This window comes from Actinia tenebrosa, unplaced genomic scaffold, assembly GCF_029948245.1.
Source record: "Actinia tenebrosa isolate PJP-AT-01 unplaced genomic scaffold, QUT_ActTen_1.0 PGA_scaffold4__44_contigs__length_22323623, whole genome shotgun sequence".
In the NCBI taxonomy this organism is placed as follows: domain Eukaryota; kingdom Metazoa; phylum Cnidaria; class Anthozoa; order Actiniaria; family Actiniidae; genus Actinia; species Actinia tenebrosa.
The window spans coordinates 20,437,117-20,461,472 of record NW_028292581.1 but is presented as its reverse complement, the minus strand read 5'-3'; the positions used below and the strand labels follow the sequence as shown (position 1 = coordinate 20,461,472).

Here is a 24,356-nt window from a genome sequence, read left to right as displayed (position 1 = left end):
CAAAATTAAAACTCTTTCATTCGAGCTGGAACTTTGCTGAAATAATCTAGAATACAGTAAGAACCACCCACTGGAATATCTTTTTGATATTCGAAAGGAAAGGGCCAAAATTTTACGATTTATTTTCGTCCGCCATTAATTTCTTTGAATCACAGAATTCGACTCAAGAAGACTGGCACGAGTACTTATGACGTCATTTACTCAACCCAAACCAAAACATTGGTGGGTAATGTATGTGCCATGTTCGTAAAACTCGGTTTATTTGGTTTATTCAGAAAATATATAATGTTTCATTCGGTTTCCTAACTACTATATGACCAAATAATGTCTAGGCGCTGAAATTTTTCAGTTTCAATAATACTGACGATCATAATTCGAAAATTTCAATACATCTCGGCACGCCAAGAATCACAACAAAGTAGGACGCATGGACGAGATTCTAGCGGTTCCATCGCGCGAAGTGACTGAGATATTCGGGATTTATTCGAATCATTTTAAGGATAACAATTTTTCAAGGCATATTTACATACGAGGGCAAAGAGCAACCCCACAATTTGTGTCCGCGAGACATCCGACACAATGAAAGAAAAATCTACGAGCTGAGTGACAGACGCCGCTGTCGCGCGAGTAATAAATAAGAAACCTTTGACATGTTCTATTACAAAGATGATATTAGATAATCGTATGTTTGTACCTATTCAATGCATAATAAACATTTTGAAGCAAATAATAACCGTTCTGTAGTAAATCAACTAGGAGAATTACGAGCTCACATTCTAAATTGTTCGGCACGTAGATCTAAGTATATTGTCACAAATCTTTATATCACAACGCAGAATTCAAAAGGCAATCGGTTGTTTTCATAACATCAATCACTATTAGATTACATTGAAACTTCAAATTTAAGATCTTTATATCATGGACAGTACGTAGCAAATACAAATAATGAAATGAACGTAAGGAATTTTTATGAAAACCTCTTCCCAAGCATTGCTTCTTCTTCTAGTTCGGCTTCATCTTCATACATTATAACTTATGGTTCTAACTCTTCAGGATTGACAAAGCGAGCGTCCAAAGGAGTTTCCATCATATTTGAAGAGGTATCAAAGGTTTTAAAAAAGTCTGTTTAGAGATTCTTTTCACGATAACAGCGTTTAAAACATCAAATAAACTTCAGGTAATCTAACAAGAAATGTATAGTCAAAACGACGCTAACATGACGGTGTTGAGTAAATGACGTCACAGCGTAAAACTGCTGTACATAATGACTCGTTGGCCGTGACACAAAGAAATTAATGGCGGACGAAAATAAATCGTAAAATTTTGGCCCTTCCCTTTCGAATATTAGAAAGATATTTCAGTGAGAGGTTCTTAATGTGTTCAAGATTATTTCAGCAAAGTTTCAGCTCGAATGAAAGAGTTTTAATTTTGGAACGATTTTCGTCCAAGTGGCCCTTTAAGCCTGACAAGTCATGCTATTCTGAATTTTTCGCATTGCTTTGAAAAGACAGGATGAGTTCACTTGAAATAAATGAATCAACAGGTTGTTTCTTCATAATTAATAAAGGGCTACGTATTTGTCATATTTTTACGTCCTACGTTGTTTGGTAGGACATAAAACTGAGACACTTTCACTAGGCAGTATCAGAGAATATCAGCTGTTAGCAGAACTTACACTGGTTACACAACGATGTCACTGCTGCACATCTTTGTTTTCCTTTCTCTCCTGCATTATCATGTTTTACTCGCGTCTGTAACACCGATAAGAGTCTCAACACAACAAGGCAATGTGCTTGGGCAAATTGAAGTCATTCAAATCGAAAATGGACCACAATATACCGTGTACAAGTTCTTGGGTATTCCATATGCGCAGAGTCCAATTCGTTTCAAACCTCCACAATCTCTTAGCAGTCAATCAAGACCAAATGACTACGACGCCACATCCCGCCCACCAGTATGTTTACAATTTGTAGATAAGAACCCATACATACCATCTATAAAACGGGCCTGGCCTGGATTTAACAGTAGTAAAAATATGAGCGAAGATTGTCTTTTGTTGAACATCTATACTCCAAGTACGAAGTGCACGAGGAAATATCCAGTGATGGCCTATATTCACGGAGGAAGCTTTTTGGGAGGCTCCCCTTTTCGTGATATATCCCCAGCTGAGTATCTCCCAAAGCATGGTGTGGTTCTTGTCACCATCCAGTATAGACTCGGAGCGTTTGGGTTCTTTACCACGGGGGACTCAGAAGCACCGGGGAATTTGGGTCTTCTTGACCAAATAGAGGCCCTTAAATGGATTCGAGACAATATTGATGGTTTTTGTGGGGATAAAACTAGAGTCACTCTCCTTGGTGATGGCGCAGGAGGATCGAGTGTCTCATTACATTATTTATCACCTCTGTCCAAGAATCTGTTCCATCGCGGAATAGCTATCAGCGGCGTTGCCTTGACTCCCTTTACCACCAAAAAAAGAGACACTGTGTTAAATGCTAGCAAAACTCTTATTAAGGCTTCTGGCTGCAAAAGAACGACCTCGCAATTAACAGTTCGATGTTTACGCAGGTTGAAGGGTAACGATATCATCAAACACGATAAAGATCCTTTTAATATGCAGCCATTTGTCGACGGTCACTTCCTACTAGATGAACCACGAAAGCTATTGGAAAAGTGGAGTTTCTCTAAGCTTCCACTGATGTCGGGCTTTGTCAGCAACGAAGGAACATTGGGGTTTAAGGACGCGAACATAAGTAATATTACAGACTACAGAAACTACTTAGATAAACAGTTTTTTCCACAATTCTTACAATTTACAAAGGAAGAGGCACCTATTGCTTTTGATGCTCTTGCGTTCCAGTACACGCCTTGGGGTGACTTGGAAAGTTCTGAAGCATTTCGAGATAAGATCTTGGATATGCGGGGTGACTCTTTGGTTAACGCGCCTACTCATGATGTCTTGTCCTTTCACAGCAAGAATGGTGCTACTACATACATGTTTGAATTCGCTCATCGCTCTCGCATACTTACAAGAGAAACTTGGAAGGGAGTGATGCATGAAGATACAACTCCCTACAAGTTTGGTTTACCGTTACTGAAATCATCCAGAGCGAACTCGACATTCGATGATGATGACAGAGCTGTCAGTAAGAAGATGTTAACTCTTTTCACCAATTTCGCCAAATCTGGTACTCCTAATAGTCCTAGCCCTGTACAGGGAGTGCAGTGGACTCCCTTCGACACATCTAACAAAGCTTTCCTGAAAATCCAGAAAACCCCTGCCATGACCAGCAAGTACCATCCACTAAGAATGGCATTCTGGAACAGCTACTTTCCAAAACTATTTCCATGTCCGAAAAGTAAAGTCTGGTATGGCCGATGTAAGAGAAGCCAAGCTGCTAGACCAGCACAATCACCCAAAGATGAATCAAACCCCGCTAGTTTTGTTCGAGGAGCTCCCAACCTTAATGGAGTACTGTGGTGAGAAAGTGAGCTACCACCTTCTCTCACTTTAGATACCAACCGCTCATCGGAAAAGAATACGATTATACTAATACTAGAACCTAATCTAAATAGAATAGAAGTATTATTAAAGCTAAATTATTAAGACTCTAAGCACTCAAAAAGATTGGCTATTGGAGGAAGTAAAGAACCAGCATTGTAACCTAGGGCATTCCACAGGAAACCCGTTTCTTGACAAAATTGCTTGACGACAGACATAATTAAGGATACTAAAATCGAATTTAAATTATGTTAAAATTAAGATTAAAATAAAAATAAAAAGGATATCAAAATATAATTGTCTTGTTAAATTTCTTCTATGTGAGTTAAATTCACTGATATCAAAGACATTCAAAAGTGATAACAGGAACACTTTGTACCTGACAAACTCATATAGCTACAGATTTCAGATTTTACAGGTTGGTCACCTATCACGTGATTGAAAATTTTGACCCATCCCCATGAAAACGTTCAAGGTTTTGAACCCTTTATGCAATTTAACTTCAGTTAATTGAGGTCTTTTAACCAAATAAAGATTATTTTTACGTCTTTCTAAGACACATAAAACTAGCTGGCGGACAGCGAAAATCTTGAAAGTATGTCTATAAAATCAAGGCCACTTTAGAATCGAGCACGAGACTGTAGCGAGTTTTGAATTCATTCCAAAGAATCAGAATTAATCAAAGACTTTTAAAAATTGTTTTTTTACAAATAAAGTATGGTTAGTACTGACACCTGTATCTATCTTGAGATTCTTTTCCAAATGGTAAAATGGTTTGCCAAGTAGACGATAATCCAAAACCCACCCACGTTTGTTAACCGTTTCTTAAATGGCCTATTATACTCTCATTTTTTTCTTCTTAACTCGTGGATACGCGAAGCGTAGAAACGAGTTATTGTGAGGGGTCTGAATATGCAAATGCATCACTCACTAACTCATTCACTCAGTAAGGCGTTAGCAGATCGATAATTAAACGTTTTATATTGGGGGGTGGGGTAGGGAAGGTGGGAATAGTCCATCTCTTCAAGGTTCCCTGTGCCATCTTAAAAGGAAGTCGTGCCTTTGCATCGAAGCGAGACGAACGGTGAGCTTGCAATGATAGAGACCTTCTTTAACAAATTGGACAATTATTCACGTCACTATCATTGCAATCTCATCGTTCCTATCGCTTCCATGCAAAGGCACGGCTATCTTTCAAGATGGAGCACGCAGGGAACTGTGAAGTTGACAATGGCAGAAGAAGAAAGCAAACACGACAGCAATGATAACGTTGGCCGACTACAAGTTAGAATTTATTCTCTTTTGATAAGATCGAACAGCTCAAGTCATCAAAATTCCAAATCTTACCTCACTGTTGGAATAAAAAAGACTAAAGGGTTGGGATGGGAATGTCCAAGTAGGCATTGATGTAACAAGCATCGAAAATTATAATTTACAAGAGAAATTTTATTTGATTATGCAATGCTTGGTTCTCCTTTTTGAAATCCTATTCATTTTGATGTAGTTTGGCCTTCAAACAAACCATATTTCTTCTCCACTTCTTCCCACGTTCTTTTTCCACGAACCAAATCGCTGACAAGCTGTGGTAAATCATTGATCTAAAAAAACAAATGTTGAGTTTTTAAAGAAAATAAAAACCATCACTATCGCTTTCATCATCACTACCGCCATCATCTACACCACCACCACCATCACTACCGCCATCATCCACACCACCACCACCACCACCACCACCATCGCTACCGCCACCGCCACCGCCACCACCATCGCTACCGCCACCGCCACCACCATCGCTACCGCCACCACCATCGCTACCGCCACCATCATCACTACCGCCACCATCATCACTACCGTCACCATCATCACTACCGCCACCATCATCACTACCGCCACCATCATCACTACCGCCACCATCATCACTACCGCCACCATCATCACTACTGCCAACATCACTACCCTTTTTCTCAACAAAGTTCCTGCATTACCTCTGCTCTTATTTGTCTAGTAGTGTTTCGTTCTCTCATGGTTGCTGTATGAGGTTCTTTATTTACTGTATCAAAGTCAACAGTGATTCCAAAAGGAATGGCTATTTCATCCGTCCTTGCGTAACGTCTTCCTATTGATCCACTTGAGTCATCCACTTTATGAGAGATATCCAACTCTGTCAGGGCCATGGCTGCAGTTAAGAAAACACATTTTTTGCAGGTTAATGCCTAAAATATAATTACAGTATACTATCCATGTAAAGATCATCGCCATCACCATCATTATCATCACCACCAGCATCATTACCCGCAGCATCATTGCCACCAGCATCATCGCCACCAGCATCACCACCAGCATCACCACCACCATCACCATCATCACCAACATCATCACCGCCATCATGATCATTTTTGAAATTTAAATTTCAAAGTATTGAGCCTTGTATGAAACGACCGAAGAAGAGTGCCAATGGGACTTTCACAACTTCAAGTCGTGTAGAAAATGAGCCAGCTCAACTAGAAACCGTGGATAGCTGTTTCGGCCTGTATTGGGCCTCGTCAGCACGGTGTATCTAGTGAACTGGTAGAATCCCATGAAAAGTAGTATATGATAGATGAGGCGGTAAGCCGTGAGGGATGGGCTCGGAACATGCGTAATAGGTAAATTACGAGCCTTCTTCAGTCGTTTCATACAAGGCTCGTAATTTACCTATTACACATGTTCTTATATGATTTCCGAGCCCATCCCACACGGCTTACCGCCCCATCTATCATGTATAAATATAGTGAGTTTCTACATAAGCCACGCAAAGAGCCCGACAGGGTGCAACAGGTTGAGAAGCCTCATCGACGATGATACTTACACAACTGCTTGACAAATGGATCAAATTCTTTATTCTTGCTGAGAGGTAAGACAGAACACTTGACAGGAGCTACCAAGGGAGGTAGAGACAACCACTGCGATAAACAACATATCATTTGATTGTGAATAAATAGATCTTGTTAAGTCCCGTTTACACTGGCGATTTTTGCGGCGATTTTTGCTGCAATTTTTGTGGCAGTTTTCGGAAATATGAAATCTTTTGTCTCATCCTTTAAAAGAGACATTCGTCTAGGAAAATCTTGGTATCCTGAAAAAAACTTTACAAGTAAATTCTTTACCATTATTTATTATGGACAAAATCGCAAAAAAATCGCAAAAAAATCGCTAGTGTAAACGTAAATTATACACCGTGAAAAGATGAAAAAACTTACTGACGTTTCGGACGCTAGTCCTTCGTCGGAGTAAAAGAGAAAGAAGTGGTAGAAAGGAGTGTATATATGATAGAATAAGACAAAAGAAACCAATGAGAGCAAGGTAGGCAAGGAAACAAAAACAAACAATCAAAAGACAAAAGAAAAGGTTAGTTGAAAATAAAGCGTTCATTAATCCCGTTGGGACTAAGAGTGCCCAATAGGTGAATAAGCCGCATTTCTTTGGTCTTGCGACAATCATTGTTGCCGTTAAGCAAAGAAAGACCGAAAACAATGAAGTCAGAAAGAGAATGGTTAGCTAGATTAAAATGGCGGGAAACTGGTTTGGTGGGATCGTTATTGCGAATATCATAAAGATGATTGCAAATGCGATCACCAAGACGGCGGCCAGTCTCGCCCACATACAAAAGATTACAGCGGGTACATTTAATACAATATACAACATTAGAAGTGGTACAAACAAAATGGTCAGTGATTTTAATAGTAGATTTAGGACCGACAACAGAAGTGTGAGAGGCTATGTGAGGACAAGTATAACAACGTTTACGAGAACAGCGAAAAGTACCAGGTTCTTTGTTAGAGGGAAGAACTCCCTTGACCAAGAAAGAACGGAGATTACGATCACGTTTATAGGCAAAAGAGAGGGCGGTTGTTGAAAATAGCAGAAGTGCGAGTATCAGAGTCAAGCAGAGAAAAGTTGCGGTTAACAATGGGTTTAATGGAAATGTTAATAGGATGATACGTAAGAGTGAAAGGAATGCGGTCATTATAGGGACGAGTGTGAGGAGTGAGAGCGGTGGTACGATCAATAGTAGAAACTTTACGAATGGCGCGATCAATAACATGAGCAGGATAATTACGCTTAAGGAAGAAGGAACGCATCTCAGAACATTTAACAGAAAAATCAAGATCATCACTACACAAACGACGAAGACGAAGAAATTGCGAGAACGGAATAGCGTTAAGAGTGTGCTTAGGATGAGAAGACGAGTAGAGTAAATAAGAATGAGAGTCAGTAGGTTTGTAATGGACACTAGTGCTAAGACGGTCGTCATTAACACTAAGCAAGATGTCAAGGAAAGTGACTGATGTTTCACTAACCTCCCACGTAAAGTCTAAGGCATTCTTATTTACTCTACTCGTCTTCTCATCCTAAGCACACTCTTAACGCTATTCCGTTCTCGCAATTTCTTCGTCTTCGTCGTTTGTGTAGTGATGATCTTGATTTTTCTGTTAAATGTTCTGAGATGCGTTCCTTCTTCCTTAAGCGTAATTATCCTGCTCATGTTATTGATCGCGCCATTCGTAAAGTTTCTACTATTGATCGTACCACCGCTCTCACTCCTCACACTCGTCCCTATAATGACCGCATTCCTTTCACTCTTACGTATCATCCTATTAACATTTCCATTAAACCCATTGTTAACCGCAACTTTTCTCTGCTTGACTCTGATACTCGCACTTCTGCTATTTTCAACAACCGCCCTCTCTTTTCCTATAAACGTGATCGTAATCTCCGTTCTTTCTTGGTCAAGGGAGTTCTTCCCTCTAACAAAGAACCTGGTACTTTTCGCTGTTCTCGTAAACGTTGTTATACTTGTCCTCACATAGCCTCTCACACTTCTGTTGTCGGTCCTAAATCTACTATTAAAATCACTGACCATTTTGTTTGTACCACTTCTAATGTTGTATATTGTATTAAATGTACCCGCTGTAATCTTTTGTATGTGGGCGAGACTGGCCGCCGTCTTGGTGATCGCATTTGCAATCATCTTTATGATATTCGCAATAACGATCCCACCAAACCAGTTTCCCGCCATTTTAATCTAGCTAACCATTCTCTTTCTGACTTCATTGTTTTCGGTCTTTCTTTGCTTAACGGCAACAATGATTGTCGCAAGACCAAAGAAATGCGGCTTATTCACCTATTGGGCACTCTTAGTCCCAACGGGATTAATGAACGCTTTATTTTCAACTAACCTTTTCTTTTGTCTTTTGATTGTTTGTTTTTGTTTCCTTGCCTACCTTGCTCTCATTGGTTTCTTTTGTCTTATTCTATCATATATACACTCCTTTCTACCACTTCTTTCTCTTTTACTCCGACGAAGGACTAGCGTCCGAAACGTCAGTAAGTTTTTTCATCTTTTCACGGTGTATAATTTACCTTTTCATCATTACTGTTTCATTAGAAACACCGACGCAGCTCACACTAGTTTTTAGCTAGTTATATCTTTTTGCTAGTGTAAACGGGGCTTTCGACATTTTCTCGGACACAAATGACTTATAATTGTTCGAAACTGCTAAGCTTCTGAAAGCTATAATCAATACTTTTTATCATGAATCTGATTATATCGCCTCCTTTGTACTCAATGGTAAACATTAGAAGTGATTAATATTATGCATAGACACCGAGTGTGGTCTCCCCAAGGGTAATGTTTCTTTACGTCTTCAATTGTTGTTTTACATCCCTCTGACGTTGGTTAAAAGTTTACCGCCGTTTGCATTGCTACGCGACCACCCCAGACAAAAATCGCGATGTGCACTTTGCAATAGACTGCCGTGTGTGATTCAAAAGGCGCCAAAACTTGTCGATTGTTTACAAGTATTATGAGCCACTGACTCTGGGATCTCAAAAGAGTGTTTCTAATTTTAGACGGATGGAATTTGAACTTACCGTTCTCTGCTCGTCTCCCTCTCTTATCTGGAAGTTGTGTTCCAAGATGGAATACAAGATTCGTCCAATACCAAAAGATGGTTCAATAACATGAGGCTCTACGTCTCGTACTGTGAAAACGAAATTTATTAACACTGTAGCATTTATACAACTATTGACTCGTCTGAGTCACCAGCATCATGATCATCATCATGGATATTTCCTGTCCACTGTTGCAGGAGCAGGAATCCTGTTTTGTCCTGCATATTTCTTTTGCAATTGTACTTTAGACAGTTCAGTAATGTCTATATAGTTTTTCCAGGGGTCTCGGGCATAGGGCTTCTTATTGGTACAAAAAAGAACTTGTTTCTGAAGGGCAGAATATGGAGGTCTGGTAATGTGGGCTACGAATTTTAAGTGTCGTATTTGGCTGAAAGTTCGAATAGGACGTTTGCATGATAGCGTCATTTGACTCCCACTACCAAGGTGCTCTGCGAATTTTCTTTCTTATTTAAATTTGTATTCCATCATGAGAATAGTAAGACAATTGGTGCTAATTAACTGAATAAAAGAAAGTTTGAAAGGGAGTCTGTTAGTAGAGGTCACTGACGCCATCATGCAAACGTCCTATAGGACGTTTGCATGATGGCGTCATTTGACCTCTACTACCAAGATGATTTGCGAATTTTTTTCTTATTTAAATTTGTATTTCCTCATGAGAATAGTAAGACAATTGGTGCTAATTAACTGAACAAAAAAAAAAGTGTGCAAGGGAGTCTGGTAGTAGAGGTCAATGACGCCATCGTGCAAATGTCCTATTGGTTCAGGAACGTGCGACTCATTTTCATATTACGCAGTTTAAAAGGTAAGTCCACGTTGTCATCGTCAACTGTAGATTGCGTTCTTTGGGGGTTTTTGTGGCTAAGGTTCGATACTAATTACAGCTCATGTCGAAGCAGTTACAAGGAAACGTTCAATCAAAGGAAAAAAATGGAAGGTGAATCGTGTGTGTGAGGGGAAAAAAAAAAACTCATAGGAACTTACCATGGAGTTCTTTCTGATATCGCTTTATTTCTTTGATCATCCCCTTTTGTATAACCACATCTTCGCCGTTTACATTGATCGTGTGTTCCCTGAAAATCAACCAATAAATAAACCCGATAAATGCTTGTAGATTTTCGAATTTGTAAAACACGGCAACACTGTCTTGCACCAACAAGAATGTGGCAGAAAATGCTTTCGGCCTGTATGTTTTTTTGAATATTAGAGCTCTCTGATTGGATCAAAAATGAAGGCTGTCAATTCCTAAGAACTGAGTGCTCTAGTTGGTTCAAAAATCAAAGAGCAAAATACATTGCGGCCATGTTGGATGATATAACAAAAGACACTAATGACAACTCTTTATCAAAATCAACCAACATGGCGGCTGTGTAAACTAGTAGTACTGTATTGCAAAGATGTATGGATTCCAGGTGTTTACCTACCCTTTCTGTTGGAAGGCTTCCTCCATTTGAGCAGCGCTGTCGTTATCAAACTTTGACAGTGATTCCATGACAAGTTTTGATTCTTTCTTAAATGCCTTGCCAAAAGCGGCCTTGTCTGGGACCACTTCTAACACATCTACTTTGACCTGATTGATATCATCAGTTAAGGATTCACAATACCAGACACTCGACGAGTACAAACTCATCTAAAATCAACTCAAATCGCCCCCAATACTACACAGCACAGCACAACACAACACGCTACAATACAATACACTACGCTGCACTGCACTGCACCCTCTTAAACTGTGTGTAACTCAACTAAATCAACTCTCCCTAACTCAACTCAATACTGTACATACAACTTAATAGCATAATTGAACCATTGCCCACTCCCAGCATCACAAGCTCAACTTTTATTCTTGACAGAAAAGCCTCCACAATAAACTCCCACCTCCACATTCTTATTCCATACCAGTGGCGTAGCAAGGCGACCAATCCAAATCAATTCCACTCAACTCAACAACTCGACTCAATATTTCGTTTTGACAGAAAACCTCCGTGTATATGGAGGGAAACTTCAAACATGATACGCGTGTGTTTTGGCAGAAAAATGGTACATTGCCCTTGAGACCTTTCTAAGCACCTGTTCCATACCCACCAATTACATCCATAGTACACAACAAACTAAATGATTTATTCAGGGTGGTTCTCCTCATTAACTCAGTGTGGATACAGGTTCAGGAAGATCAACTTGTGCTACCAGTCTGTCTCCTGTAGCATTGGTGTGTTGTACTAGATCATAGCAGGCACGATCAGCAATACCCACACACTCTATCCACCCCTATGGGTAAGAAAACACATAGACATTTATTATAAGGAGTGTGTGTAGCATGATTGAATTTCTCAGCAAAAACACAGAACGTGATGTTTTTGATGCAAGAAATTTTCCAGGCCCCAACCTCATAGCATTCATTTTTTTTGGGGTACCCCCTTCAATTGTTCAAAAAATTCCTCCCGACCCTCCTTTTGACCTTTCAAGGCCCCCCCTGCTCCAATAAAAAATCAAATAAAAGTGGGCCCCCCATTTTCTCCCCCACCCCTCTTCCCCTCCGACTTAAATAATGACTGGTCCCTAATTTATCCACAATGTTCCATGATAGAGTAGATCTAGTATTTGAATGAAATCAAGGAAATTTGAGCTTCGTGTATGCAAGTCACTGCATGGTACGTCCATAATGTCAAATCATCATATAGAATAGACTGTTCTCAAATTAGTCAAATACCACTGTGTTCCTTGATTAGACTCATTTACTCAGGGCTAACCTCGTATCAGTGTCTAAATATTCACAAATACCAACAGTAAAGTAAAGAATGCACAACTTCAATGATACAAGCACTTTGAAATTCCACAGTGAGAACGTCAAGTGTTGTTTAACTGTCCAGAATGCATAAATATTCTACATAAAAATGACGCCAAACCTGAGCAAAAGAGAACTCCAAACTGGAGTGTTGCAAAGAGTATATGATGACTTACATAAGATGTCCTCAGCTCAGCATCCCAGCAGTCACAGGCATAGTGAGCCATTTCATTTGACATGTGTTGTCTGAAGCGAAACTTTGTCTTATCAACACCAATCTTGACCAGAAACTGCCAGACACGACCCATGAAGTAAGCTACCGTTGTGCTGTTGATAATTTTCTAAACAAAATATGAAAATTAGAATATCTTTTAAATATGGAAAACCGCATTCTCTACCCAGACCTAGCCTGCGTCACATCCGGAGTTTTCTTCGTAAATACCGGTATTTATGAAGAAAAATCTGAATGTGATGCAGGCTACCCAGACCCTTCTAAGTGAAAAATCGATTTCTTGTTAAAAAGCTGATAAGGGTAACGGTACGAGAATGGCTGTGGTGGCTAAATCCCCTGCGCCCATCTCCCCTTCCCACACATGCTTATTCAACAAATATAAACTTAACCTTTTTTGCAAATTGAAGGTTTGGGGGGGGGGGGGGACCTTTTTGCAAATTGAAGGGCTAGGGGGGGACTTTTTTGCAAATTGAAAGGGTGGGGGGGTAATCCTTCCTTCCCCCATCCACATTTTTATTGGAGATTGCATCTAAATTAATGTTGCCTTTGCTCTTACCTAAGTCGTTAAGTCTATGACACTATTTTCTAGAATATCTACGACCTACAGCTGTACGACCCAGCCCAATTTCTAAATTTTCTGTACCTTTCTCTCCATGGTTCCCCATCAATATTTTTGTCATCTCATACATAACCGTTAAACAAAGAATTATACTCTAGGAAATGATATGTAGTATGAATATGCGTAAGCAAAGAAGCTCTATGAAGTACCAGACCTTGTTAACAGCATCTCCAAGGGTTGTTTCAAATGCTGGTTGACCATCCATTTGATAACTCGATGGGTACAAAACAGCCTTAATGTCACTGACATTAGGGAACTTAGGGTGACTCTTGTCTGAGGGATCAACAAAGTGCTCTATCTCTGCTAAAGTGAACTCTCTACAGAAATTAAAAAAAATTCAATCAATTACTGCGGTTTTCAATATTCAATTTTATTTGATTTCCACTGACTAAAAGAAAATTGGAAATATAAAGTAAATTAGTGTATTTGCATAGATATTTAAACAGTTTGAGCATGGATCATCCTCTCATGATCCATGGTTTGAGTAAAAAGAAAATTCTGTGAAGTCAGACACTTTAATAACAGCATATTGTAAAATTGTTTTTTTTTTTACTGCTGTCAATGAACAACATACTGTAAATAGAGCTGACTGATTATTTGTCATTGCAAAGTGAGCACCTTCTCCTCAGCTATTTTAAGACCCTGAGCGGCGGTCCAGCCAAGGCTTGAACCACAGGGAGCTCAATTTAGATTTAAGTGAATGGTGAAAGTAAAATCGGAAAAATTAAATAATTAATTATTACCTTGCCACAGAATATAAGACTATGCCAATCTTTAGAATGCTTTAAGTCTAAATTGAAAACGCATCTGTTTAAATCGGTATATAGCGATTTTATTTAAGCCACGTCAAAAACTAGAGCACTTTTTGATTATTTATATATTTTTAGGAATTATTTAGGGATATTATTGCAATTTTATTAATATTTTATTAAGTAATTTTAAGGTACTTTAGCTCTTGATTTAATTTTTCTTTTTTAGGTCTAGTATTTTTTACGATAATTTAGTTTTGAATTTATTGTAATGCGCCACTGGACATTTATGGAAGAGGCGCTATATAAGAAATATTTATTATTTATTATTATTATATATACATAAGATAACATCAGATGCCATAGGGAAATTATATAGGAAAACAAAGATGCGCAAAAAAAAAATGTTCTAGTGCATTTTTCATTGATTTTTTTGCTCTTTCGCATTACAGAGGGCATTATTTTGATCTCGAATTTTAAAAAAATATTAATTATTTAATTTTTCTGATTTTATTTTCACCGTTCACTTTAATCTAAATTGGGCTCCCTGTGCTTGAACCACGATCTCCTGCACGACAGGCAGACTATCTTACCAAAAAAAAAAACTTTTAATCCAAGTTACCTATGATATCAACTAAAAATTTTTTAATTAAACAACTGTTCTAAATATTGTGTTCTGATTATAGTTCATGATTTATAAATCTTGTGTTCTGATTTAAGATTTATGAAGTCTGTCTTACAACTGAGCTTACTGGGTAACAGTTATGCTGATTGGTTGGGAGCGCAAGCTTTATGAGAATACACAGCAGGTGAGTGCATTATTTCTACATGTATACCAAAAAACAGCTATTCTAATTGATATTCAACATATACATGTATAGAAAAAAATTAAATATCAAACATGCTTGCTTTGCTTTGCTTTGCTGTGCTGTGTTCAGTTATAAAGCACTTAGGGATTAGCAGAACTCCCACACATGCTTTATAACTGCACACAGCAAGCATGCAGCTTTTTTATTTCTCCAGTTTTAGCATTGATAACATAATTTTTAGTACCTGACTCGAAGTAAACCAGCTCTTGGAGAGATTTCATTCCTAAAGGCAGGTCCAATCTGTGCAGCCGCAAATGGAAGTCTGCCATTGTTGGCTTCTAAAAGACGCTTGAAATTCACAAAGATACCTTGTGATGTCTCAGGTCTTAGAAAACTGTAATTTAAAGATAGAAATTAACAAAATGGAAAATAATTTTTCTTTTCCAAGTTGGGCTATTATTAGTAACTGGTTGCAGCTTAAATTTTGACCTACCCTCACCCCCATGCGTCATCAACTTCCGCACATGCGCTCTTTCCGTTTTGTTTTTAGTCATCAAAACAATAAAGGGAAAGAGAACATGCGCGCAAGTTGGTGACTCACAGTGTAAGGTAAGGCAAAATTTTATACTCTCTGATTGGCTAGAAGTGTATTCGCAGACAAGATTTTCGCGCATAAAATAATATTTCTCTCGTAAACATTTGAGATCTAGCGACTTCTATAATAGCTCAAAATGGATAAATTTATTATGAAGCCATTAAATATGGAAGAAAAGAAGAAATTAACACGACTTAAATTATGCTATTTATAAGAATTTTTGATTTTGTGAAGCGAGTTAATTTCCTATAATAAGGCGTACATAATTATAAATAATCTATTACTGCGCAGTAACTACGAATATGCAAACGATATTTTGTTGTGCAAGGTGAGGTGAGGTGGTAAATAACGTTGAGATTTTTTGTTAAGCTTCAAAAACAGATCATAAATTTAAGGTTTCAAAAAAAAAAGAGAAGAATTGCGTGTAGTGCGAAAAACACGACGATCACACGTGTGGATTAGAGATAAAGAAGGCCAGTGTCAAGTAAAGAAGCAAAATCAAGGTAAACCGTAAATAATTGCGTAAAACTTTAGTCAAACAAAGTTTGGAGCTAAATAAAGAAGCAAAATTTTTAAAAACGTGTATAATCCTGTAAAAAAAAAATTTTTCGATTGTGACGTCATCCCGCATCCTATTCCGCAGAATTTACCATTTTCTCCGCATAATCCGGAAAAAAATCCCGCATAATTTCAATCCTTTCCCCGCATCCTGTCAGAAGCCCTGTTTTATAGCAATAGTATGTGTTAAGTTACAGACACGCTGTGCAACATTGTGAGCAATATTGCAGGTGATTGATGTTATGAGCCATGTCACGAGATGTAATTGTTGCAATGTTACTGAAGTAAAGAATGATCCTACTTTGGCAACACTGCCTGCAATATTGCACGCAATGCTGCCCCATGTATACGTACTGCACATGTAACTTACATGTAAGAGCTGAACGCCTGTTTTTAACCATAATTTGACTCATTACGATATGTTCTGACTTATTTACTTCAGTCCAAAGGGCCTATATTTGCACTTACAATTGTGGGTCAATAATAATTAACAGTTACACAATAATAACCTTCATAAATACTGTATATTACTGACAATTCATCATTCTTACCCAGGAATCAGACCACTTGGTCCAATAGATGTAGAGAACATAAGATTGAATTCACTAGGGTCTGACAAATCATTTCCAGTCATTAAAGCTTTGACCTCATACTTCTTAATCAGCTCCCCTAACTCTTGCATGGTGTAGTTATCAATCTGGAAAATGCACAAAAGAGCTTACAAAAAGTAAATAGTGGCTTTTGGTAACTCTACTGGTTCATAGTATTTTGCAGGATGAAAAGTAACTCTGTACACTGCTAATGCATACCATCTTTCCAATTTGATCATTGCCAAGTTCATGATCATTTCCTTCAAATGTATTTTATAACAATCGAAACAGCTTCAGTGTCTGATCTAAGTCAGGGCATGGCTCACTCACATATCAAACTCTGAAACAACCTCTGGGCTGATCTATTGTAAGTCAGGGCACGGCTCACTCACAGATAGAACCCTGAAACAACCTCTGGGCTGATCTAAGTCAGGGCATGGCTAACTCACAGATAGAACCCTGAAACAACCTCTGGGCTGATCTAAGTCAGGGCATGGCTCACTCACATATCAAATTCTAAAACAACCTCTGGGCTGATCTACTGTAAGTCAGGGCATGGCTCACTCACAGATAGAACCCTGAAACAATCTCTGGGCTGATCTACTGTAAGTCAGGGCATGGCTCACTCACATATCAAACTCTGAAACAACCTCTGGGCTGATCTACTGTAAGTCAGGGCATGGCCCACTCACAGATAGAACCCTGAAACAACCTCTGGGCTGATCTAAGCCAGGACATGGCTAACTCACAGATCGAACCCTGAAACAACCTCTGGGCTGATCTAAGTCAGAGCACGGCTAATTCACAGATAGAACCCTGAAACAACCTCTGGGCTGATCTAAGTCAGGACATGGCTAACTCACAGATAGAACCCTGAAACAACCTCTGGGCTGATCTAAGTCAGGACATGGCTAACTCACAGATTGAACCCTGAAACAACCTCTGGGCTGATCTAAGTCAGAGCACGGCTAACTCACAGATAGAACCCTGAAACAACCTCTGGGCTGATCTAAGCCAGGACATGGCTAACTCACAGATCGAACCCTGAAACAACCTCTGGGCTGATCTAAGTCAGAGCACGGCTAACTCACAGATCGAACCCTGAAACAACCTCTGGGCTGATCTAAGTCAGGACATGGCTAACTCACAGATCGAACCCTGAAACAACCTCTGGGCTGATCTAAGTCAGAGCATGGCCAACTCACAGATCGAACCCTGAAACAACCTCTGGGCTGATCTAAGTCAGAGCATGGCTAACTCACAGATAGAACCCTGAAACAACCTCTGGGCTGATCTAAGTCAGGACATGGCTAACTCACAGATAGAACCCTGAAACAACCTCTGGGCTGATCTAAGTCAGGCCATTTAGCTGACTCACAGATAGAACCCTGAAACAACCTCTGGGCTGATTTAAAGGGGGCAGTTTACTTACAGATCCAATTGCAATCCAGAAGGGAACTCTTAAATCAAGGTCCGAGAGATCCAGCAAACTCTCCTTACTGTGCTGCTGAGTCCAGGAATTGGACTCAAGACACAAAAGGTGATGGTGTAGTTGATTACTGCTACTTTATCAGCCTTTGACTTGATTTGTGGTGAACCCTCTTCTTCACAACATTATTAAATGTTGATCTGCACAACAACATTAATTAAACATTGAACCTTACCTTGCCAAGCACACTCTGGTATTCAGCCTTCTTTTCCTCCGTCACTTTTTTGTCAGACATCAATTTTTCAAGGTGTCCTACAAATTAGAGTTGTAAAAAACAATTTTCTTATTAAATAATTCTTGGCTGATTAAAGACAGAATTGTTCACTGCCAGGTTTTTGCAAATGTAGAGAAACCAGAGACAAACTATTAATTCTGCTAACATAATGCCAAGTCCAGAACCCCAGAGGTGAGGCGAGTGCATTATTGTTACTCCACCCTAGAGTGTTTATCAGTTCAATTTGTATATAAATAAACTGAAGCATTATGTAAAAGACAGACCTTCTAGAATGTGATCTGCTCGATAACAGTCACCAGTCTTGACATCTTTCACCATGTAGTCAGTAAATCTTTCTACGTGTCCAGATGCTCTAAAGAGCATTGACAATAAAGATTATTATGATTCACATTCACATAACGGCAAGGCTGGGGATAGGGTTAAGGGCATTGATATTTCTGTAACTACTATTTCTGGAATAACTCAATAATGTAAATGTTTTTTTAAATAGTAACTTTGTTATCTTTATGTTTTTTTTATTGGCTCCAAAATAAAGTATAGAATATAAATTCTGATCGCCAGTATCCCTCCTCCCCTCCCTCCCTTCCTCTCTCCCTTCCTCCCTCCCTCCCTCCCTTCCTCCCTCACCTTCCTTCCTCCCTCCCTCCTCCCTCCCTTCCTCTCTCCCTTCACTTCCTCCCCTCCCTCCCTCTCTTCCTCCCTTCCTCCCTCCCTTCCTCCCTCCTTCCCTCCCCTCCCTCCCCTTCCTCCTCCTCTTTATTCCATCAATCATTCATATTCCTTCAATCATTCATTCATTGGTTCATCACACTGCTAGGATCTTCCAGCCAGTATCATTCTAAGTACATACTTGAGGACAGGGCTAGGTGTAAGCAGAGCTGCTCTAATCTCCAGCATATGCTCTTCCAGCACAAAGTGAGATCTCCATAGTTGAAGCATGTTTGATTCCATTGCACATCCTGATGGCCCATAATCATATAGACCCGCCACACCTGGTTAATGTACAGTACAAAAGTTAAATCAATAAATATAAAGACAACAAAAGAATACCACTGCTGTGGCAACTTTGGGTCAAAAGGATTCAGAATCTATCTGGAAGAGGAATACTATAATGATTTTGAAGAGGGCAAGAAATTAGCTCTATTACACGTACATGTATTTAAGACTGAATTCAAGGACCACGGAGTTTTATCACTTGGTGGTATGTTTATACCCATAAGAATAAAAAACATTTTAAAATCACACAACCTCATCCTGATCAAGGAGCTTAAATGCAAGGCTATGTGTGGTGGAATCTCTTTTGTTCAAATGTGTGAAAAAGGACTGTTGCTGAGTTTTATGTCAAGTGGGAGGACTGGCTGGGCCAAAAAACTGTTGACCAGGCTGGATATAATGAAAATTTTAAATACATGTAGTCATATATATAACACCACTGAGTTCGACAAATGCAGCCTGATTTTGATTATTTTGATGGAATGAAATAATCTTGATTCTGTAAAATGTCATGGCAGATTCAGGATGATTTCAAGGTGGTGCCTGTTACCTAAAATGCCACTTTCTTTAGATTGCATTACTCTTTATTCTTTTTTCTTTAGACTCAGGGAAGAAGGGGGGGGGGGGGGGGAGAGGGCATTACGCAGCTTCCCCACCTTTCTAGCCTCTCTCACTCCTGTATGTTCATACCTCCATATATCTCAAAAGATGGCACAAAAAAGAATCTTCTTTTCAACAAATCCTCTAGTTTTGCTCTGTCAAACTTTTCGTCTTGAGGAGTCATCTCTTTCTCCTGAGGTAAACCAAACACAAAATTGAGAATATGTGGACCGCGTAGCACTTATGAAATACATGAAGATATAGAAATATAGATAAGTTATAGTGCTTGGAAACGAGGTTATTCCCGCCGAAAGCCTTGGAATTAAATTGGGAAAAATTAATTTCCGACCTCGCTGACAATCAAACCCACGACCTTCAGAATTGTACTACCGATGCTCTACCAGCTGAGCTAGAGGTCAGAATGAGAGCAGGCCGGGGTGAATTACCTTGTTCCCAAGCACTATAACTTATCTATTTTTCTATAAAACACAAAAAGATTGAATATTAACAGCTCATGGCTAACTTATAACACTTTTTACCATGAGAACCAATTGGAGTAACTATCAAATACCCCACACTTCACACCATTCCTTTAAAGGGGCACTTGGTGGAAAACGCCCTGATTTTTGAAAGTCTGAATAATTGAAGTATTTGAGGATAATATGACTCAATTATAATTTTGAAAATCAGATTAGTAAAAATTTTAGCCTGGGAGCCACTTGATGTTGAGATATTTTGGGTTAAAAGTGAAAAGAACAATAGGGTTGAGTAAATGATGTCATTGACTCACGTCAATTTAGATGCTGAATACAATTGATAATTTTTCCCGCTACTTTTGACTGTGAAGGAAACATGTTGCTTGGCTACTATCTGGGCCATATAGATAAGTTTAACCAAGTTTAAAGTCATTTCCAATTTTCATTGATTTCATCCAAGTGCCCCTTTTAATGTTTGGATACGCAGATATGCAGTGAAGAAGACCACCCCTTCCCCTATAGATATAAAGGTATATGTTGAAGTGGAAATGCCAATACACGGATACGCAGTGAAGACTGAGACCACCCCTCCCTTATAGATATTCATCCGCTTATCCACTCCAGCATACACCTTCATATCTATAGGGGAAGGATGGTGTTCTTCACTGCGTCTCCAAGTATCCAAACATTTAAAGAAATGGTATGAAGTGCGTGGTATTTGATAGCTGTACCAACCATTTTCCTCATGGAAAAGATATTTATTATACAAGTAAATAAAAATCCTGGGCCATTTTTTTCTTAAACCAGACCAATGTCCAAATGGTTTCTAGGACCAAGCTACAGCAATGACTGCCAAGGCATTTGCAATACTGTACTACACTGGTTTGGATCTATATGCTATACTAAAGAAAATCCAATCTACTGTAAGTCATGTTTTTATCTGTCTGGTATACACAATTAAATGATGTTGGCTTACCGTTTTCTCTAACATCCTCTTCCTTGCTTTCAGTTCTTTGATGGCAATTTCCACATCATTTTCTGGAGCTTTTTCTTCTTTGAGTTTTCTCACTAAATCACCCTGAAAAAATACCATATTTTACGTTCCTGTTTTTAGCTGCAACTTTGAACTGCAACCCCCCCACGCCCCACCCCCCACCCTCCCCGGACTAGCAATTTGGTCAATATTCAAGTATTCCCATATTTTTTATATGGTTCAGGGTTTGTACATTTTATTTCCAAAAAAGTAAGAAGAGTAAGGATTATGAATATCTTCCATATCAAGAGACCCAAATTAAAGTGACATCCAAAAATTATGACAGAAGGTAAAATGCAAATATAACTCAGGGTGATTTTTTGGAGGTTTACGATAAAATGAAAGGTAAAATAAATGTTCTTATGAAACATATAAAAAAATAAATGAAAAATAAATAAAAAATAGCAATAACAATATAATAGTAATAATAATAATAATAATAATAATAATGATGTGTAATAGGACTACATGCTGTCCAATTTGGAATTTTTTTTTTTAAATATTATTTTATTTATTAACAAACATAAATCATGAGTACACATAATAAATAATACAAATAATTACAAATAGTGGTTACAGATGGTGCTACGGGCTTACTTGTCTTAATTCAGATAATAGTTCTTGAAGATTTTGATATTTATTTACATGAGAGTGCAACTTGCCTTTTTTTCTGGCAATTCTTCTTTCTATTTTTTCATATTCTAAAAGTTTCATTTGAAATACAATAATATTGGGCCTAGAGCCTCTAATTCTAGCATTATATAATACATATTTATATAATAGAAAGAGAAATTCCTCCATTACATTTTTACTTCCTCCTAATATTACGTTTTTTAAAATTCAATTCAGGTAATGTTATATACGCTTTTTTTAACCAATCTTTTATCTTAGAAAACAGTGTGTTTGAATATTTGCATTCCACAAAGAAATGCTCTAATGTCTCTATAGATGTGTGACAAAAGGAACAATTTGGCGATTCTAATATTCTAAACTTATAGAGGTCTTTATTAAGAAAAAGACAGTTATTTAAAATTTTATACTGGAATGCTCGTAACCTGATTTCATTGGTAATCATAATCACACTCTGATAACCCTCCAATTTGGAAATAATTTTTTGATGAAAAACATTCCAAGGACTGACAAAATTGGAAGAGTCCAATTTGGCAGTCAGAGGAATTTCATTATTTTCAAATTGGACAGACATGTAGTCCTATTGCAGATTAATTATATCATCCCAAACTATACTAGACTGGTCCCATAAGTCATAGTTTTTCCTCGAAAGAATGTGAATGGAAATGATCCAAATTAATCTTAAATTTGGACAGAAAAGAGAATTTGAAAATAATACAATAGTTGCTCATATGGGATTATAGAGTGATGATACAATTATAATAACAAAATAGATCATAAATTTTAATTGTATCTGAATATAATAAAAATATTCTTAAAAATGATAAGCTAAAATAAACCACATGCATACATTAAAAAAGTATTTTAAATGTAGTATTAATAATATTCACAAACACTTAGAATCGATTTAGGGGATGATGCAACATCTTTTAAACACTTAAATGGTTTTCGGTCCTTACTCAAAAATAATCCTTATCCAACGAAATATTTTCTTAAAAAAATACAAATTTTCGTCTGAAAATCAAATGAAAATTCAATTCACGATGAGTTAATATAGTAATGGAAAAATTTTTTTGGTAATGAATCAAGAAATGTTTTTAGGTTTCCCGGCAAAATATCAAATCGAAGCAATTTTCCAAATATGGAAAGCAAACTTTTTTATCAAGAAAGAAATACAATGGTACGCGTATCGTGAGATTTATATAAAAAAAAGGAAAATGGAATCTTTAAGAATAATATTCAATTTTACCTGTTCTTTAACAGATTTTCTCAAATTTGCCAGAACATCATCATTTTTAGCAGAAGCCATGGTAAAATTCTTGCACGAGGGAAAAATTCTGTTAAGATTGGAGTATCTTGCTACACAGCTGAATCGATGTGAGAAAACTGAGGTATGCTGAGAAACGAGTCTGTGTTGTCTGGTATTTGTGGATATAAAGAGGGTCTTTAAGATGAGAGGAGATCGATGGAACAATCGGTTCATTCACCTCTAGATTCACGAGCACATGAATGAAAATATATCATCAAGAACCGGTCTTCAGCAATACACATGCGCACTACCGCTGGCCACTTGGACTTTTTTCTTTTTCTTTTCATTTCTTTTTTTTTTTTTTTTTTTTTTTCGTTTTTTTTTTCGTTTTTTTTAAAATAGTTTTTGTGTTCTTCTCTTCACTCTCTTCACTTCTTTACAAAAGAGTAGAAAGGAAAGCAAATAAATGCAAAAGGAGACTTTAATTTTTACGTACTTATATAGCTTCTCCTTGAGACAGTGGATATAATCACTAGCTGATAAATGATGATTGAAGTAAGAGTACAACTACGTGGCTAGCCTGTCTCGTCGATAGTCACGTTCGTTGTAATCTGTTAACTGCTTTAGTTTAGATCGTCGATTTTACGGACACCTACACTCTGAATTAAAGCCACGTCACTAAGACTGTACTATGTGGGATAAAGAAGAAGAAAAGGACACAATGGCGTATCCACTTCTGCCTTTTTAAAGAATAGACTGATCTGTGCTCTTCAACTGTGCCCCCTTATAGAGGAAAAAACAGCAGAAAGAAAGGAAAACTAAAGGAATAAGGAAAGAAAAAAGTAAAAAAGATTTACTTCATATTGTTTAAATATGATGAATTATGGATATAATTATCGATAAATGGCTATCTAAAAGGGTAGGAAGGAAGGGAGAAAAAACCCGGAAAAGGAAAGAGAAGAAAACGAAAGAAAGGAAAAGGAAAAGAAAGGAAAAGAAAGGAAAAGAAAGGAAAAGAAAGGAAAAGAAAGGAAAAGAAACTGAAGAAAAAGAAAAGAAAATTAAGAAAAGGGAAGAAAAGGAAAGAAAAGAAAAGGGAAGAAAAGAATAGGAAAGAAAAGAATAGGAAAGGAACTTCCGCTATTGTCCAATCTGGTGAGTTGTTTCGTGTGGTCATATTGCGAACACTAATCAAATGCTAATCCTGGCAAGACATTTCCTCTATAGTTGAACATAACTTATTTGTGCTTGCAAATTCCT

At 37.9% G+C, this 24,356-nt stretch overlaps 2 protein-coding genes across 2 annotated transcripts; one reads left to right on the top strand and one right to left on the bottom strand.

Annotated features, from left to right (window-relative positions):
• The first annotated feature begins 1,661 nt into the window (after positions 1–1,661).
• LOC116287530 (acetylcholinesterase) lies at positions 1,662–3,770 on the top strand. The gene has a single exon (XM_089037060.1). It carries the CDS (start codon positions 1,691–1,693, stop codon positions 3,482–3,484), a length of 1,794 nt encoding a protein of 597 aa, XP_088893186.1. The 5' UTR covers positions 1,662–1,690; the 3' UTR covers positions 3,485–3,770.
• Positions 3,771–4,767: 997 nt separating this feature from the next.
• LOC116287542 (glycine--tRNA ligase) lies at positions 4,768–23,393 on the bottom strand. The gene is made up of 17 exons (XM_089037062.1): positions 23,097–23,393; positions 21,161–21,262; positions 19,799–19,901; positions 18,966–19,107; positions 18,379–18,467; positions 18,056–18,132; positions 16,353–16,498; positions 14,893–15,042; positions 13,245–13,407; positions 12,416–12,580; positions 11,615–11,722; positions 10,879–11,024; positions 10,439–10,527; positions 9,416–9,525; positions 6,351–6,444; positions 5,488–5,678; positions 4,768–5,100 (listed from the first exon to the last, which is right to left on the bottom strand). Exons 1-17 carry the CDS (start codon positions 23,328–23,330, stop codon positions 4,993–4,995), a joined length of 2,217 nt encoding a protein of 738 aa, XP_088893188.1. The 5' UTR covers positions 23,331–23,393; the 3' UTR covers positions 4,768–4,992.
• Positions 23,394–24,356: the final 963 nt, after the last annotated feature.

Excerpts from the sequence above, each read along its gene's own strand:
- LOC116287530 (XM_089037060.1), top strand. The coding sequence starts at position 1,691 with ATGTCACTGCTGCACATCTTTGTTTTCCTTTCTCTCCTGCATTATCAT.
- LOC116287542 (XM_089037062.1), bottom strand. The coding sequence starts at position 23,330 with ATGAACCGATTGTTCCATCGATCTCCTCTCATCTTAAAGACCCTCTTT. Across the intron at positions 19,902-21,160 it reads AGAGGATGTTAGAGAAAACG|GAGAAAGAGATGACTCCTCA; the intron begins GTAAGCCAACAT and ends GGTTTACCTCAG. Across the intron at positions 11,723-12,415 it reads CTGAGCTGAGGACATCTTAT|GGGTGGATAGAGTGTGTGGG; the intron begins GTAAGTCATCAT and ends TCTTACCCATAG.